This window comes from Dufourea novaeangliae, unplaced genomic scaffold (assembly GCF_001272555.1).
Source record: "Dufourea novaeangliae isolate 0120121106 unplaced genomic scaffold, ASM127255v1 scaffold241, whole genome shotgun sequence".
In the NCBI taxonomy this organism is placed as follows: Eukaryota; Metazoa; Arthropoda; class Insecta; order Hymenoptera; family Halictidae; genus Dufourea; species Dufourea novaeangliae.
In genome coordinates, this window is record NW_015374117.1 from 571,631 (window position 1) to 586,810 (window position 15,180).

The window sequence follows — 15,180 nt, forward strand, 5'->3', positions numbered from 1 at the left end:
GATCAATCTCTCCAAACGCAAGCCTGATTCGTTTCCATCCGATCGGCGCCGATTCCACGGAAGAGGGCCTAGAACTGTCACGTCTGGAGGTAGAGCGTTCGCGTGGCATTGTTCCGAGTCACTCGATCTCACCGTGCGATACCGGAGGCGGATGTGAGAGAGCCTGGCTCGTCTACGGGCCGGGGAAAAATCCAACCGGACTGGTTCTCGACCTTACACGGCCCTCGTCTAGTGTGCAAGGCTGAACGTGACTGCGATTCGGTCCTTCTGCTGCGTGTCCACTCGAGACGTAACCTCGACATCACGAGAAATCAATTTCTCTCGATGTATTTTGTATGAAGTACAGAAAAAAATTACCACAAGTTATAAGAACTGTTTGAGAACATGCTGTCGTGGAGTTGCTCTCAAGCTTCTATCCAATGGTGTGCAGTTCTGTCAGGTGAGAAAATTCTCACGAGTGGACACGTAGCATAACGAACTGGTACGGTAGAAAAACAACGTCTGATTAGATTATCCAACAAGGCCTGTGGCAAGACAACTTTTCCTCGTGGCCCAAGTTGACGTCAACATCGAGCCTCCGGGTGCGCATTCACGTCAGATCTGGACACACGCGAGCTTCGATCCTGCAACATCGTGTTCCTCTCGTTACAATGCCGGTATTCGAACGATGCACCCCAAACAATCTGGGATGATCTATGAGTACGAGCACGGTGTTTAATATTGTTTCTAAGCCGTCAGTGATAAGAATAACGTGAACTGGAGACCTTTGGCTGCCAATATGGCGGATGTAAAGGGATTTCGTTGCCTGTATCATCAGTACTTATAGGTTACCGTACGTTCTTGTTGATTATATTTTTCATTTAGCTACTCGTTCGTGAGTTGGATAACGGTCGATCACAGTGAACGAAAGCCCTCGAGGCACACCGAGAGCAATTTCAGTGAACTATTTTAACCATTTCTCTATATTTAAACCCGATAATGATACGAGTCTTAAATTATCCGTGGAAACGATGAAACTTCGAGCAGAAGTTATCCTAGAGGTCGTGTCACGAACCAAATGAATGGGCGGACCGAGATATCGGAGGCCTAGAAAAGTAGAACGCGTGGCTGGTAAATTGGGCTGCTCGGTGGTTCCGAGATTACGCGGAACCCGAAGTCAACGATCCTCCGTATGTGGACGAAGATCGAGGAGGGTGATAACAGTCTACCTTGGAAGCTATTTTACAATCAGTCATACTTAAACGTGCCAATACAATGAGACTTATGCCTCGTTTTTCCACTATAATGGATTAAAATACGTCGAAAAGTGTTCAGTGTATACCAAAAGGGAGTACTACCAAAGATGTTAACGATACCAAAGAGAAAAGGCAGCAACCTCGTGCCCCAAAGAGATTCAGCATCGAGTTTTTTTTCTCCTTCGTTTCTTGTGTGATGTGTCCCTTGTACCAGGGAGATTTGACGATTACAATGGTGTTACCTGTTGAATCTAAGATAAGAAAACATGAAAATTAGTGAAGAATCAAAATTTCAAAGAAAAACCAATAAGGAATGCAAATGAAATTGCGACAGGGAAGCAGTCTGTGAAGAAACTGAATGACGCGATGCAGTAGGTGCAGAATGATAAACATGTGGTCATGCGTTATAGTCAGCCTGATGCGCGAAATAGAAAATCTGATGTGCTATTTACAAAGACTGAGTTTTAAATAAGCTTCCTCGTGCAGTTTGGAGGTAGGAAAACGAATCGGTCTCCCAGTGATGATTTCCAATATACGATTCTGAGTCCTTCAAACTCTTTTAAGAATATAAGTGGGGGTATTCCCCCAAACATGAACTCCATACAATAATATTATTCTGAGACACACCTTATATAGGACGAAGTTGAGCAAAATGTAATCAAATTACATTAATTTATAATTTTTATTGTAAATTCAGTTAGTGTACCCTCACGAGGAAATTCTGCTTCCACTAGGGGAAAAAGCAATGTAGGAATTAGGGCCTCCAACTGCTTGATAAATTTATTTCAACTACTGAAATAAATGTTAAACCGAATGTTAATTTCGCATAATTTTCAATAACTCCGAGACCAAGTGGCAGGAGGTATTTCCCTTGCATTACTTTTTCCCCTAGCGGAAGCCGAATTTACTCGTCAGTGTGCAAACATTAGGGCCTCCAATTGTTTGATAAATTTATTTCAACTACTGAAATAAATGTTAAACCGAACGTTAATTTCGCATAATTTTCAATAACTCCGAGACCAAGTGGCAGGAGGTATTTCCCTTACATTACTTTTTCCCCTAGCGGAAGCCGAATTTACTCCTCAGTGTGCAAACATTAGGGCCTCCAATTGTTTGATAAATTTATTTCAACTACTGAAATAAATGTTAAACCGAACGTTAATTTCGCATAATTTTCAATAACTCCGAGACCAAGTGGCAGGAGGTATTTCCCTTGCATTACTTTTTCCCCTAGCGGAAGCCGAGTTTGTTCGTCAGTGTGCAAACGTGTCGGTAAAGAGAACGACCCATTTTTTATACTCGTGGTTCGACATCGTCGCTTAACGTCCGCGTATCATCGAGCTTAGATAAACGGAGTCGCGCGCGGAGCGACCAGACTCGAGGCTGCGCTCGCGCGTTGACATCATCGATAATAATATTAAATTCGTAATGGTTCTGACGCGTCGTCCTATGCTCGTGGCGGTAAACAGAAAAAAACGACGATCTCGACCGCTCGGGTAATTAGAATATACGCGATGATAATCGTGTTTTGTACGTACAGCGAGCCTACTTCGCGGCGATAACGAAGCTGCGTGCGTCGGTTACGATTACGGCTCACGATCGACTCCCTGTCGCGTTTTCATTTTGTCACGGGAACGGATAACGCAGACCGACGATCCCGTTCTTCGGTTTCAGCTCCGATCTTTCATGATTGTCTCGTTTCTTTTTGTTTTCGGTCCGTTCGTTCGTTTTAGCTTCGAGAGAAAGAGAGAGAGGGGGAGCAGAGCTTATCGTACGGAACGAAAATGGGACACAAAGCGGCCATCGCGCTCCACATACCCCCGATTCGTTGCTTTATCACGCGTACAGCGCTGCATCCTTTGTCGAACGGTATCTATTGGATTACATAAACTCCGGTAATACAACGAACCAAAGCGGTTCGAAACAGAATTGTTTCTTTTTTTTTTTACCAAAAATCTTGCCTAGATTCTACGAAACTGAGAGAAAAATAGAACTTGATCTAAATCATCGTTACGATTAGTGTATCATCGATAGATCTCAGGGAAACGGCTTGGGTTCCAAAAGATACATCCAAACATGTCCACCTGAACATATTAGTACTCTAGCTATTAAAAGCACTTGTACCCAAGAAAATCTCCCTGGAATCCTAAACGATATTCCAACTGATCTTTGTTCCTCGTCCTGCAGCGCCAGGTGACATCCGAATGAGAAACAATTCCCGTGAAGATTCATGGCCATCGATTTATCGTTTATCGGAATCGAATATCCGGTATTTCCCTTCTGCCGCTGCCGGAGATTCCAAGAAACCGAGCTAGCTATGTAAAAAATCCACGTGACCGAGGCGAGAGAGAAACGTGCGTTACGTACGTGCGTGTAAGATTTCTATGAAGTCGATCAGTTTCGCCACGATCGCGATCCATAAACATTTCTGCGAACAACTGCGCAGCCGTTGGATCCGTCGTGGATGATGATGGTGTATAACCGTGGTGTGACCCCGAGGCTGACTCCCTCGGTGTTATCGGGGATCGAATGTGCGATCGAGCCGCGTTTCGCTACGAAAATAAGAAACCAGTCTTACGTCCGCGCTGGCACGTTCAACATGTGGAGAACGGTGATCGTTTGCGCGCCAGTGCTGGCGATGATGATGCTGGCCGATGACACCCTCGCGATCGAGGGCGTCAAAGGCGGTCATCGTGGTTATCCAGGTGCAAAAGGTGGACGTACGGGGGGCCAGAACGCCGTGAACAGCACCATCCTCGCCGGACTTTGCTACAAAACGATACCGTGAGTAAAGACAAGAAACCGCGCCGCGTACACACGTTAGCACGTGTCGTACTCCACGGTGAAAACAATCGCGTTATCTGGAGTTCTTTGAGAAGACCTGTAACACAGTGCCCTCGTCGAGTTATGGTGACTTCGTAAAAACTATAGGGTGTAAATATTCGGACATTCGGATTGTTCGAATAATTCCAGTAATCTCAAATACGAATATTTATTCGAATAATTCGAGTGGTACGAATTATTCGGATAATTCGAATAGTACGGTGTATTTTAATATTTGAAGATTCGAATAGTATGAAGTATTCGTATTATTCGAATATTCGAATAATAGAAATGATCGAATTTTGAATTGTACCGAGAACGAATAATGGTAAAGGCCAATGTGAACGGAATTTCACGATAAAGTGTGAACGATAAGTGTAAAAATATATATATTGTGCTCGGATTCCTATTCGGTGCAATCCAAAATTCGGTCACTTCGAATACTCGAATATGACATGGTTGTTGAAGCCCTAAAGGGTATACTGAACTTAATCCTACAAAATCACTCCTTAAATAGTTTTACATTCTATGAAGGAAAAAAATATTTCAAATTTCAAGGGTATAAAAACAATATTATAGATGTGGTAAAAGAAAGTAAATAAGACCAAATAAGTACAGCCCTTCAAGTGCATCACACAAACCAACTGCAAGGTTCACCTACGGAAAATCGTTATAGCTCGAGGGGGACACTATGACTAGGGCAAATGGGGATGGTTTTTTGGTGGTTCATCCACGGAAAAGATGATCATCCCGATTTCAAATTCGTTGGTCGTTCGGGCGGGAACGGCAGTTTACATACAAGAACGTTCCAGAACCACGCGAAACCTATAAGCGCGTCCCTCAAACTGTGTAATAAAGCGAAACGCAGCAGCAGCGTTCGCGTAAGAACGCCGTACGTAACCTTTGGCACCTCGGTTATCGCGACAACACGAGTTCGCTCTGGTTCTCATACGACGTATATGTACATATGTGTTTTCAGTTACGCGGATGCGCTGGCTATGAACTCGACGGGCCAATTCCCTCATAATACTCTTCCCTCGACCCACGAGGATGGAACGGTAAATTTACGTTTTGAATTAGATTGCCTTTGGGCGGGGCCGTTGTACGTTGCTCGAAACAATTGGAGGGTCGAATGGATTCGGTACGGTAAATCCAGGATGAGTGTTCGAAGGCCCCTCGGCACTGAGCATTAAATATTTCATAAACTAATAGTCATATCAATATCATTGGCTTGAGAATTCCAAGCTCTATCGTTGTGCTGTACCTCATTAACACTAGAACTACCAAAGCAGTCAAAATGACTTGGTACATTCTTCTAACGATTATTAAAATGTCATAGCGATGTATTTTCTCTGCTATTTTACAACTTTTATTCCATTTCGAAACTGAAGAAATTGATTTATAAATTTCTATATTTTCATAAATTTGCCATGTTTATCATTCCAATAGAAATCGATATACGTTATCATCGGTAGTTCCAGTGTTAAAAAGGTCAGGGATACACCTGGATACCTCTCCTTGTTAGTGCCGAGGAATCCTGGAACACTCATCGAGGATTTACTGTATCTGTACATGTCCTTGTCTCGTAGCTGCAAGTGCTTCGAGCAACGAACCCCTGCAAAGATCCATAGCAACCTACGTAGTGATTCCAACGTCTAACATTTAATATCCATTGTCAGACAAACGGATTGATCACGATCCTCGACTGCTGCGACGGCTACGAACGGAACATGTCGTCCGGTGGCTGCGAGCCTCGTTGCACCCAAGGATGTTTCGGCGGAAAGTGCACCGCGCCGAACGTCTGCACTTGTCCACCGGGTTGGTTCCCCCAGGAAGGCGTGTGCATGCCGTTCTGCGAGAGACCGTGCCAAAGAGACGCGTATTGTTTCTCGCCGAACGTGTGCGCCTGCAAATTGGGCTACGACGAGGTGAACGGCGAGTGCAGGCCGATTTGCCCGGGCGGTTGCAAGAACGGGGACTGCGTGGCGCCACGAGTCTGCAGATGCAAGTCCGGTTATGCGCTCCAATCGTCCTCGAACGGTGATTCGGGAATCGAGGCGAAGAAGTGCGTGCCAGTCTGCGAGAACTGTCAGAACGGAGATTGCGCGGCACCCGGAGTCTGCACGTGTCGCGAGGGGTAAGCATTCCTGAAATGAAACAGAAAGAGATCTTTAGAGGAAGGTTTTACAAAGGATGATCACTTAAGAATTTCACCTGAAGTATCTCCATTGTTTTTAAGGATACAAGAACATTTGTAAGGGAACGAATCTTAGCATCGGTGGAGCAATTATTGTAATACAGATTTTTTCTCAAGGTCATATTTTCCGATACTTCAAGGTAATCATCATTTTTTTAACTGGGATAACGTACTTTGAGTAGTGTATCGGTATCGCCAATAAAAAAGACAAATTCAATTATTCTTCAATAAACGTATCTTAGCGTACAAAGACGATATTCATCTCATTAAAGAAAAAAACGACGATGACCTTGAAGTATCGGAAAATATAACCTTCAGAAAGAAGATTCTATACCACAGTAATTCCTCCACTGAAGCAAAAAAGGTTTTCCCTTACACGACTTCTTGTATCATCAAGAACAACAAAGATATTTCAGGTGAAAATCATAGGTACCTCGCCCTGTACATAAACTTCCTAATATAAAATTATATCAAAGTTGAATCATTCCGTTCTCCTCAGTTACGCGAATCCGCCAGGCGACACAGAAACCTGCCTCCCTAACTGTCCGAACGGATGCGTGGACGGTAATTGCGTTTCTCCAGGTGTCTGCCAATGCAGACCAGGCTTCACGCTCGACCCTACCGGTAAATGCGCGCCGGACTGTCCCCGAGGATGTCCGAACGGCGAGTGCGTCGCGCCTGGTGTCTGCAACTGCAGGCCAGGCTACGGCCTGGACCCAGCGAGCAATTGTGTCCCACGATGTTCCCAGGGCTGCACGAACGGCGAGTGCGTGGCCCCAGAAGTCTGCAAGTGCAGTCCAGGTTACACCCAAGATCCCGCGAACAATTGCGTACCGGACTGTCCCCAAGGATGTCCCGAGGGCGGCGAGTGCGTCGCGCCAGATATCTGCAGCTGCAAACCGGGCTTCACTCGCGACGCGAACGGTCGATGCGTTCCTCCCACTGGCCTGTCCAGCACTGCTCCTCAGTGCAGATACGGTTGCGGTGCGAACGGCACCTGCGTCGGCCCGAACCAATGCGTCTGCGATCTCGGATTCCGCGTGGACCCAGATACCCGTCGATGCATCCCATCGGCGATGTCGTTCACGTGCAGAAACGGTTGCGGCTCGCACGGGGTCTGCGTGGGCCCCGACTTGTGCATCTGCGACTACGGACTGACCGTGGAACCCGACACCGGCCGATGTCCCGAGCCGAGACCCACCGATCGGACTACGGACACCCTTTGTGGTTATGGTTGCGGGCCTAACGGTCGTTGTATCGGGCCTAATCGTTGCATCTGCGAAGTCGGTCACGTCGTTGATCCAGAGACGGGTAGATGCGTGCCGCAGAGGATCTCCCAGATAGGCGAACCGATCTGCGAGAATCCTTGCCTGAACGGCGAGTGCACCGGGCTGAATCAGTGCACCTGCAAACGGGGCTACGTGATGGACCCGAACGATCCCACCAGAACGAGATGCCTGCCCGTATGCGTCGGTGGTTGCGTGAACGGAGTGTGTTCAGCGCCGAACTTTTGCATATGCAACCTGGGTTACAGAAAGGAGACCGGTGTCAAGGGCAGACAGAGATGCGTCCCTGTACAGTAGACGATCGCCTCGTCTCTGTCTATCTCTCTCTTTTTGTCTGGTCCCGTCTAGGTCGACGCGTTTGTGTCCAGAGACTGTGTATGCATGCGTGTTTCTCGGTATGAATGATTCATGGCGAGTCAACTGAACATCAGTTAGATCCCTCTCGTCCGGTTGATAGTGTAATCTGTAGATGGAACAGCGACGTTCGGAGCGGAAGTATAGATGTCGATGTAACGTTTGTAATGTTAATTAATAAACGATGGAACGGAGGAAAATGATTTCATGGAAACGGGATGGGATGGGTAAGGAAAGGGGGGAGGGAGTATCACCTAACATCCTCTTTCGCTTCAGATAGGACGGGGACGAATGGATTGCAGTTAAGTAAAATAAGCGCCAGTGGGATGGTTCATCCATCCGAAGCAACATAGTTGTGATCGAATCGCTCGTTGAAACGCGTAATATCTGTCTCTTAAAATGAATCTCCTAGTGTTTCTTGCCGTTTTTAATTCCCTTATCACGATGCTGGTAGGTTACAATGACTACAACGTCGGGGTTCGTTCAAGGAGACAGGAAACTAAAGGACTCTGCAATCATATGGTCAGGTGAGTTCCCGTAAACACTTATTTGGACATGTCTGCTTTGGTCGACCCCGTTTTTGGGCTCAAACGAGATCTATGTTCTCAGCTACTATAAGTCGCGAAGCGTGCCGTATTTCGAAACGTATCGGGTGAGGAAGTGGGGGATCTTCTACAACACGAAAGTACGAATGAATTACCGGACAGAGGTAAATAAACGTATTTGACGTCTACGACACTCTCGATACACCGAACGTACAGGGTGTTCCATTGAAATCGACCCACTCGAATATCTCCGAAACTGTCGACGATATTAAAAAATATTTCAGACAAAAGTGAAATGGTATCGGGGGACACACCTTCCGATGTGAGTGACTTTTTTCATGTGGACGCGTACAGGTCATATGAAAGTCTACTTTATCTTTTTTTTTAAACGAAATCGTTTATTTTTTAATGCACTACATGATGCTACACGTTATTCCCTACATAAAGTACTAACTAAAATTTATTATTAATTATTAGATTATATTAAGCAGGACGTACTTTTAAATACCAACTTTCGAAAGGTGAGTGCTAATACGTATACAGTATTAATGCCACTACGCAATATTAAAATCAAAATATCTTCTAAACTAAGAATTTTCCGCTATTAGTGACTTAATACTTCATCCAGGGAATTACGAGTAGCATCCAAGTAGTGCGTTAAAAAATATACAATTCCATTGAAAAAAAAGAAGACAAAGTTGACCTTCATATGACCTCTACGCGTCCATATGAAAATAAATTACATCGGAAAGTGTGCCCCCTTTTTCCTATCGTCAACAATTTCGGAGATGTCCGAGTGGGTCGACTGAAATGGAACACTCTGTATAGACATGGCCAAACGGTTATGTCGAGAGAGATCGATAATCGTTTGAAAAACGTTAGAATAATTTCGCAAGTGTACGGACTAGCAGACAGTGATTGGTTTCAGTACGAGGTCGCTTTTCGCGAGGAGAAAAGATGCTGCGCCAAATACAGAATGTCGAGGGATGACTGCGTGCCGATTTGCGACCCAGACTGCGTTAACAGCGACTGCGTGCTGCCGGACGTCTGCGTTTGTCACGCCGATTATTACAAACACGAGGCACTCACGAACTTCGGTCACATTTGCGTACCCGCCTGCAATATGTGCCCACACGGAAAATGCAATCTACCGAACGTATGCGAGTGCGATCCCGAGTACAGAATGAATGAACTGGGGACGTGCCAGCCAATTTGCAGCAACGACTGCGAATCAGTGAACGCGTACTGTTCCGCGCCTGAGGAATGCACCTGCAAGGAGAATTACAAGCAGAAACCAGACTCGGAAGTGCGTAATTATCAACTCTGATTGTGATTATTGCGCCTCTTCAAGCTGTAGTGAGTTCGTAAAAACAGCAGGGGTTTGAATCATTCACACTTTTAAGGTGGCTCGTGCCATAAAGATTGTTCATTAGCACGAAATACTCGAAAAATTTGAAACTAGGTCGCCGATCAAGTAAACAAGAAGTTCAGTTTACAAGATAGCTCTTATGGCAGTCTTACGATTTCGTATCGGGAGTATAGGTAATGATGTTTTTATTTTCACAAAAACTGGGACTTTTAACCAAAAACTAGGCACTGAAAGTATAAATCTTGAGCTGTCTAAGATATTTAACTATAAAGTGCAGGATGTGTCAGTTATTAAATGGTTATTGAGACTATTGTTTGATCGCGGCTCTTTCAGATCATGTATCAAAGGCTCATTCCGTTTTCAGTTGAAGTGATCCCATATTCGGATAGCTTTTCATTTGCAGCGATTGTACAGTTTTAGAACTGAGTCGTCAACATAAGTAATATAAATCTTTCAACCGGTCGAATGACCGGTCGCGGTCGGCAAGACAAGCTGCAGTAATGTCTCGATAAGTGCAACGAACTCGTAAATTTGTTTTTTGCACGATGCCAAAAAACTCTGCTTAGCTTCTGTTTACTTTGTTTTCATTGGGTGCAGAGGAGGACCTAGTGGTGGGAAAAACGTGTCGCATTCATCGAGGAATCACTGTATTTCCCAGAAAACTAAATAAGAGGAGAATTAAATCTTGAAAAATTAATTATACGTATATTATAAGAAAAGTCGTGAAGTTAAATGACGATCTGATAACGTTGTACGTAGGAAATCGTACACAGAAGTTTGAAAACGGTCGTTTGACCGGTCGTGGTGGGTTTAATGTTAAAAAACGTCGATTGTCCGTAGATATGCACGCCGATCTGTCAGGTCAACTGCGTGAACGCCGAGTGCTCGGCGCCTGACGAGTGCACGTGCAACGCCGGTTATGAACGTAATTCGGAGAATCCGTTCGTTTGCGATCCGAAGTGCGACGGCGGCTGTATGTTCGGGATCTGCGTGGCGCCCAACACCTGCGAGTGCCATCCTGGATACCGTATGATCGACAACAACGTATGCGAGCCGGTCTGCAGCGAACCCTGCCAAATGGGTATCTGCATCTCGCCGGAGACATGCCATTGCAACGACGGCTACGGAAAATTCGGTGATTCCCAATACGTGTGCGAGCCGATCTGTGAGAAGGCCTGCGTGAACGGGACCTGCACCGGCCCGGCAACCTGCACCTGCCACGATGGCTTCCGTCTCAGCGGCGACGAGACCATGCAACACGTCTGCGAGCCGGTCTGCGACATAACTTGCGAACCTTACGGGCATTGCGTCGCACCTAACACTTGCATCTGCTTCGACGGATATCAACTGAGTTATGTAAGCAATCAATGGATTACAAATTATTTATAATTAGACATAGGTTGTTCCATAATTTTGGTCGTACGATCCTGGTAGAAGGGGCAGAACAATTACCTTCAGACCATCGAATAGCCCGACCTTTTTTCAGGTGTTTACCCTAAACCCTATAGATGACGCGTCAGTTTACTGTGAGAAATCATAGTTGTGGCATGGCTACTCTCACAAGACGCGACTTTCAAGTGTTTTTCTCCTAGATTAGTGCTTTGAAATAAATTGAAGAACGTCAGCAGAAATAGGTGCGTTTTCGGTGTCCTTTTCATTTTGATCGTTATTGAAACATATTTAAACGTCTAGCTCATAAAAATATATCAGAAACGCATATTAACGGTTGCGAGGAATTGTATGTGTTGAACAGTGTAATTACCAGGTTATTCTTCTGCTCTTCCTACCAAGGTCGTCCACAAAAAATTATGGAATAACGTATAGTTAGTTCCCAAAAGTTTTCAACTCATCATGATAACATTCGGTACGAATTATTCAACGCATTTCCCTTCTGAAAATGTGTAGCAAGATTACAATACCTAAATAGCGCCTTAAGGAATCGTATTTCACTGAATCTTACAGACGGCGGTGGTCTACGATGTACATTCGATCTGCCAGCCGATCTGCACGGAAGATTGCAAGAACGGATACTGCAGTAGTCCAGGGGTCTGCAGCTGCTATTCGGGCTACCAGTCGCGGCCTGATAAACCGACAATTTGCGAGCCGATCTGCGACAGTACTTGCGTGAACGGTTACTGCCACACACCGAACGTGTGCGAATGCAACCCAGGTTATCAATATCACATGTCGAGTAACAACTATTGCGAACCTCTCTGTCAACCGCCCTGCGAGAACGGTCTCTGTACCGCGCCAAACGAGTGCACCTGCCACTACGGCCACGATTCGCATCCGTTGAATTCGTCCGTGTGCGTGCCATCTTGCGGCGATCGATGCCATTTCGGGACGTGCGTCGCGCCGAATGTGTGCAACTGCAACGACGGTTACACCTTGAACGAGGTGTTCGATTGCGTGCCGATCTGCAAGAATTCGTGCGGTGACAACGGTGCTTGCGTTGCTCCAGACATGTGCAGATGCCTGGACGGCTATCGTTTCGTCGGCAACGAAACGTCGTTCGATTGCGCGCCCGTCTGCGAGTTCGACTGCGTGAACGGCACCTGCGAGTCGCCGGCGGTGTGCACGTGCGACAAGGGCTTCGAGAAAGACGAGGAGGGTCGCTGCAAGCCGTTCTGCGCGTCCTGCGGAAACGGCACCTGCGCGTCACCTGGTGTCTGCGAGTGCAACGACGGCTACGTTCTGATCGCGCAGGGGAACAGAAGCGTCTGCGAGCTCAGTTGCGGCGAATGTACCAACGGGAAATGCGTGGCCGGCCTGTGCGAGTGCGACGTTGGCTTCGTGAGAAACGGTGACAACGACACCGGCTGCGTGAGCGCGTGCAAAGAGAACTGCAACGATCGGGGCTTGTGCGTCGCCGAGAACCGAACCTGCGAGTGTTACTACGGATGGAGCGGTTCGCATTGCGACCAACCGATGTTCTGTGTCGTGGTAGTCGACGAGGATAGCGAATACAAGAACGCGTGAGTAGACGTGTGCCCGATTCGATTCGTTCGTCTTGTGAAACATGAGTTCGAGTTTGTTTATTTATTTTGCAGAACAAGCATAGCCGACAGCGTGAACGACACGATTGTCAGCGTGAACGACACGATTGTCAGCGTGTTCGCGAGCAGCCCACTGTGTTACAACAACTGCTTGGACGAAATCGGCAACGAAACTCTGTGCTTCGACGGATACAGACCGAACGGCGCTGAGAACGATTCGATCGCGTGTCTTATGAGCACAGGTGAGTAATTTTATGTTTTTTTAATTGAAATTCTGTTCGTGCTTCAATGTGTGTGCTGTTTCAGAATCGATCTGTTACACGATATCTGCGCAACATGCAACAACGTCTGGTTACATTACGACAGCTGGAATCGTGGGCATCGTGGTTGCAACGACGGCGATCGTCGCCGTGACGTTTTTGTTGATACGAAAGCATCGGTCCAGAAGATTCTCTTTGGGTAATTATTCTGTTTTTTGTGATATGAACATTTTATACGGAAATGAATGAGAACATTTTCTGCGGTATATACAGGTGACACGCCAACCGTGTCGGCGCGGAGCCGTGCGTCTTTGTTGCCCGACGAGGACAGTAATCTGTAGCGGTTGCGGAATCGTCATTAGTAACTGTAAGACATTAATTATTATCTTGTTATATTGTTCCTTACGCAGAGTTGATTGTTATAATTCTTAATAAACAAATTACTATATTCTTCAAGATTTTCCGTCGAGGACTTCGAATCTTTGCGTCAAGGGTTAACCTTGGTCGGCCATTTTGAATTTGTGTGTCTACCCACTGAACGAGAGAATGGTATACAGAATTCTTGTTACAAGAGGAACGCTGAGTTTCTTTCATTTTTTCCAATGCAGAACTCAACTAAGAAGGTCACGCACTTTCGTTCTCGGCGAATGGGAAAGCAGACTGGAAACTCCGAGGACGATAAGACGCGACGCCTCACTTCCGTCGCGACACGAATGCAATATACGATAATGCTCGTGATAAAGTAGACGATTGTCGGTTAAATTTTCTACATTGTACGCGGAACGAGTAAATAACGAAGAAACGAAGCTCGAGGAACGCAGATGTCCCAGATATCGCGTAACGGAATTGTCATTCGACGTTATGAAAATAATTCTCCGTCGAGTATTTATCTAGTAGATTTGAAGGTCGGTCAAGATCTTACGATTCCCCGTCGGCGACGTTCAACGTTTCGTGAATCGATATCTCGTTAAGAGTCGCCCAGTATACACCCTACGGTAACAAACCGAAGCCAAATGACTACTTCGAACGCGATACACACAAACCTCAATTATTCCCACCGTACAAACCATTTCACGCATGTGAAAACATACTTCGAAAAATACCAGCTCACGAAGGAAGGACCAAATTGTCCGACTTCGATTTTAACGGGGTTTTATAAGATGATGGTAAACAGGTTCCTGATGATATATGTGAAATATTTGGTGTAGACTCTCGATAATTTTAAAGATATACAGTGAATCCTCGATGAGTGTTCGAAGGTCCCCAAGTGTAACGCTGACTTTGTAATCGAGGATTTACTGTAAACAATTGAAGTTACGAACCTTCAAGATATACTATAAAAATAAGTCAAAATTGCATTGGCAAAGTGAAACAAAAATATTTCAGGAACGGGAATCGATCTCTAGACCTCCACTTTACCAACAATACAACTTTCAATCCCAGCCATGCAACCTATATTTCCATAAATTTGACTTACATTCACAATACACCTTAATGGCACGTAACTTCACAAAATTATTTACATCTTCAAAATTATCAAGAATGTACACCTAACATTTCACATATACAATTAGAAAAAATAAAGAAATAAAATTAAAATCGAATTCGGACAGTAGGTGTCCATCCCTCATCAGAACACTCCCATCGCTGGAATCACCCACAAGATCCTTTCTTCCAGTTCCCCACCAGAGAGGTTCCGCCCTGGAAAAAGCTCTCGAAAAAATATCCACTTCCAAATTACACAGCCCCTCCCTCTTCAATCATTGCACAGGAAACGCAAACGTTCCCCTCCTCAGAGTACTCGTGGCCCGAGGTCCGTTTCAAGGTGTCCGACTGAAAAGGTAACAAACCAATAATCCAACACACACACACACACACACTCCTTTACTGGTAGCCGCCGGTGGTTCGCCGACGAGAGAGGCAAAACGGTGAGATCTCGATCGACGCGGCCAGAAGGGAGGAACGAAGGTAGGGGCGTCGGAACAAGGGTAGGGTAGGAGGGGTGGGGGATGGTGGGTACATATCGCGCAGCTGCAGCTGCGGCGGTGGTCGACCGGCTAACGGAAGGAAGGCGTCAGTGAACGGGGAGGCACGGTACCGAGAACGTTGTCTGTG

The 15,180-nt window shown here is 45.9% G+C and overlaps 1 protein-coding gene across 1 annotated transcript; it reads left to right on the plus strand.

Annotated features, from left to right (window-relative positions):
* Window positions 1–3,760: 3,760 nt before the first annotated feature.
* Window positions 3,761–12,953, plus strand: LOC107191146 (fibrillin-1-like; the record flags this gene model as incomplete). The annotated part of the gene is made up of 8 exons (XM_015580112.1): window positions 3,761–4,019; window positions 5,038–5,116; window positions 5,738–6,195; window positions 6,755–7,829; window positions 9,369–9,746; window positions 10,650–11,165; window positions 11,772–12,784; window positions 12,860–12,953. Coding segments are annotated over exons 1-8 (3,798 nt in total), but the record flags the coding sequence as incomplete, so codon positions are not given.
* Between the last annotated feature and the right edge of the window lie 2,227 nt (window positions 12,954–15,180).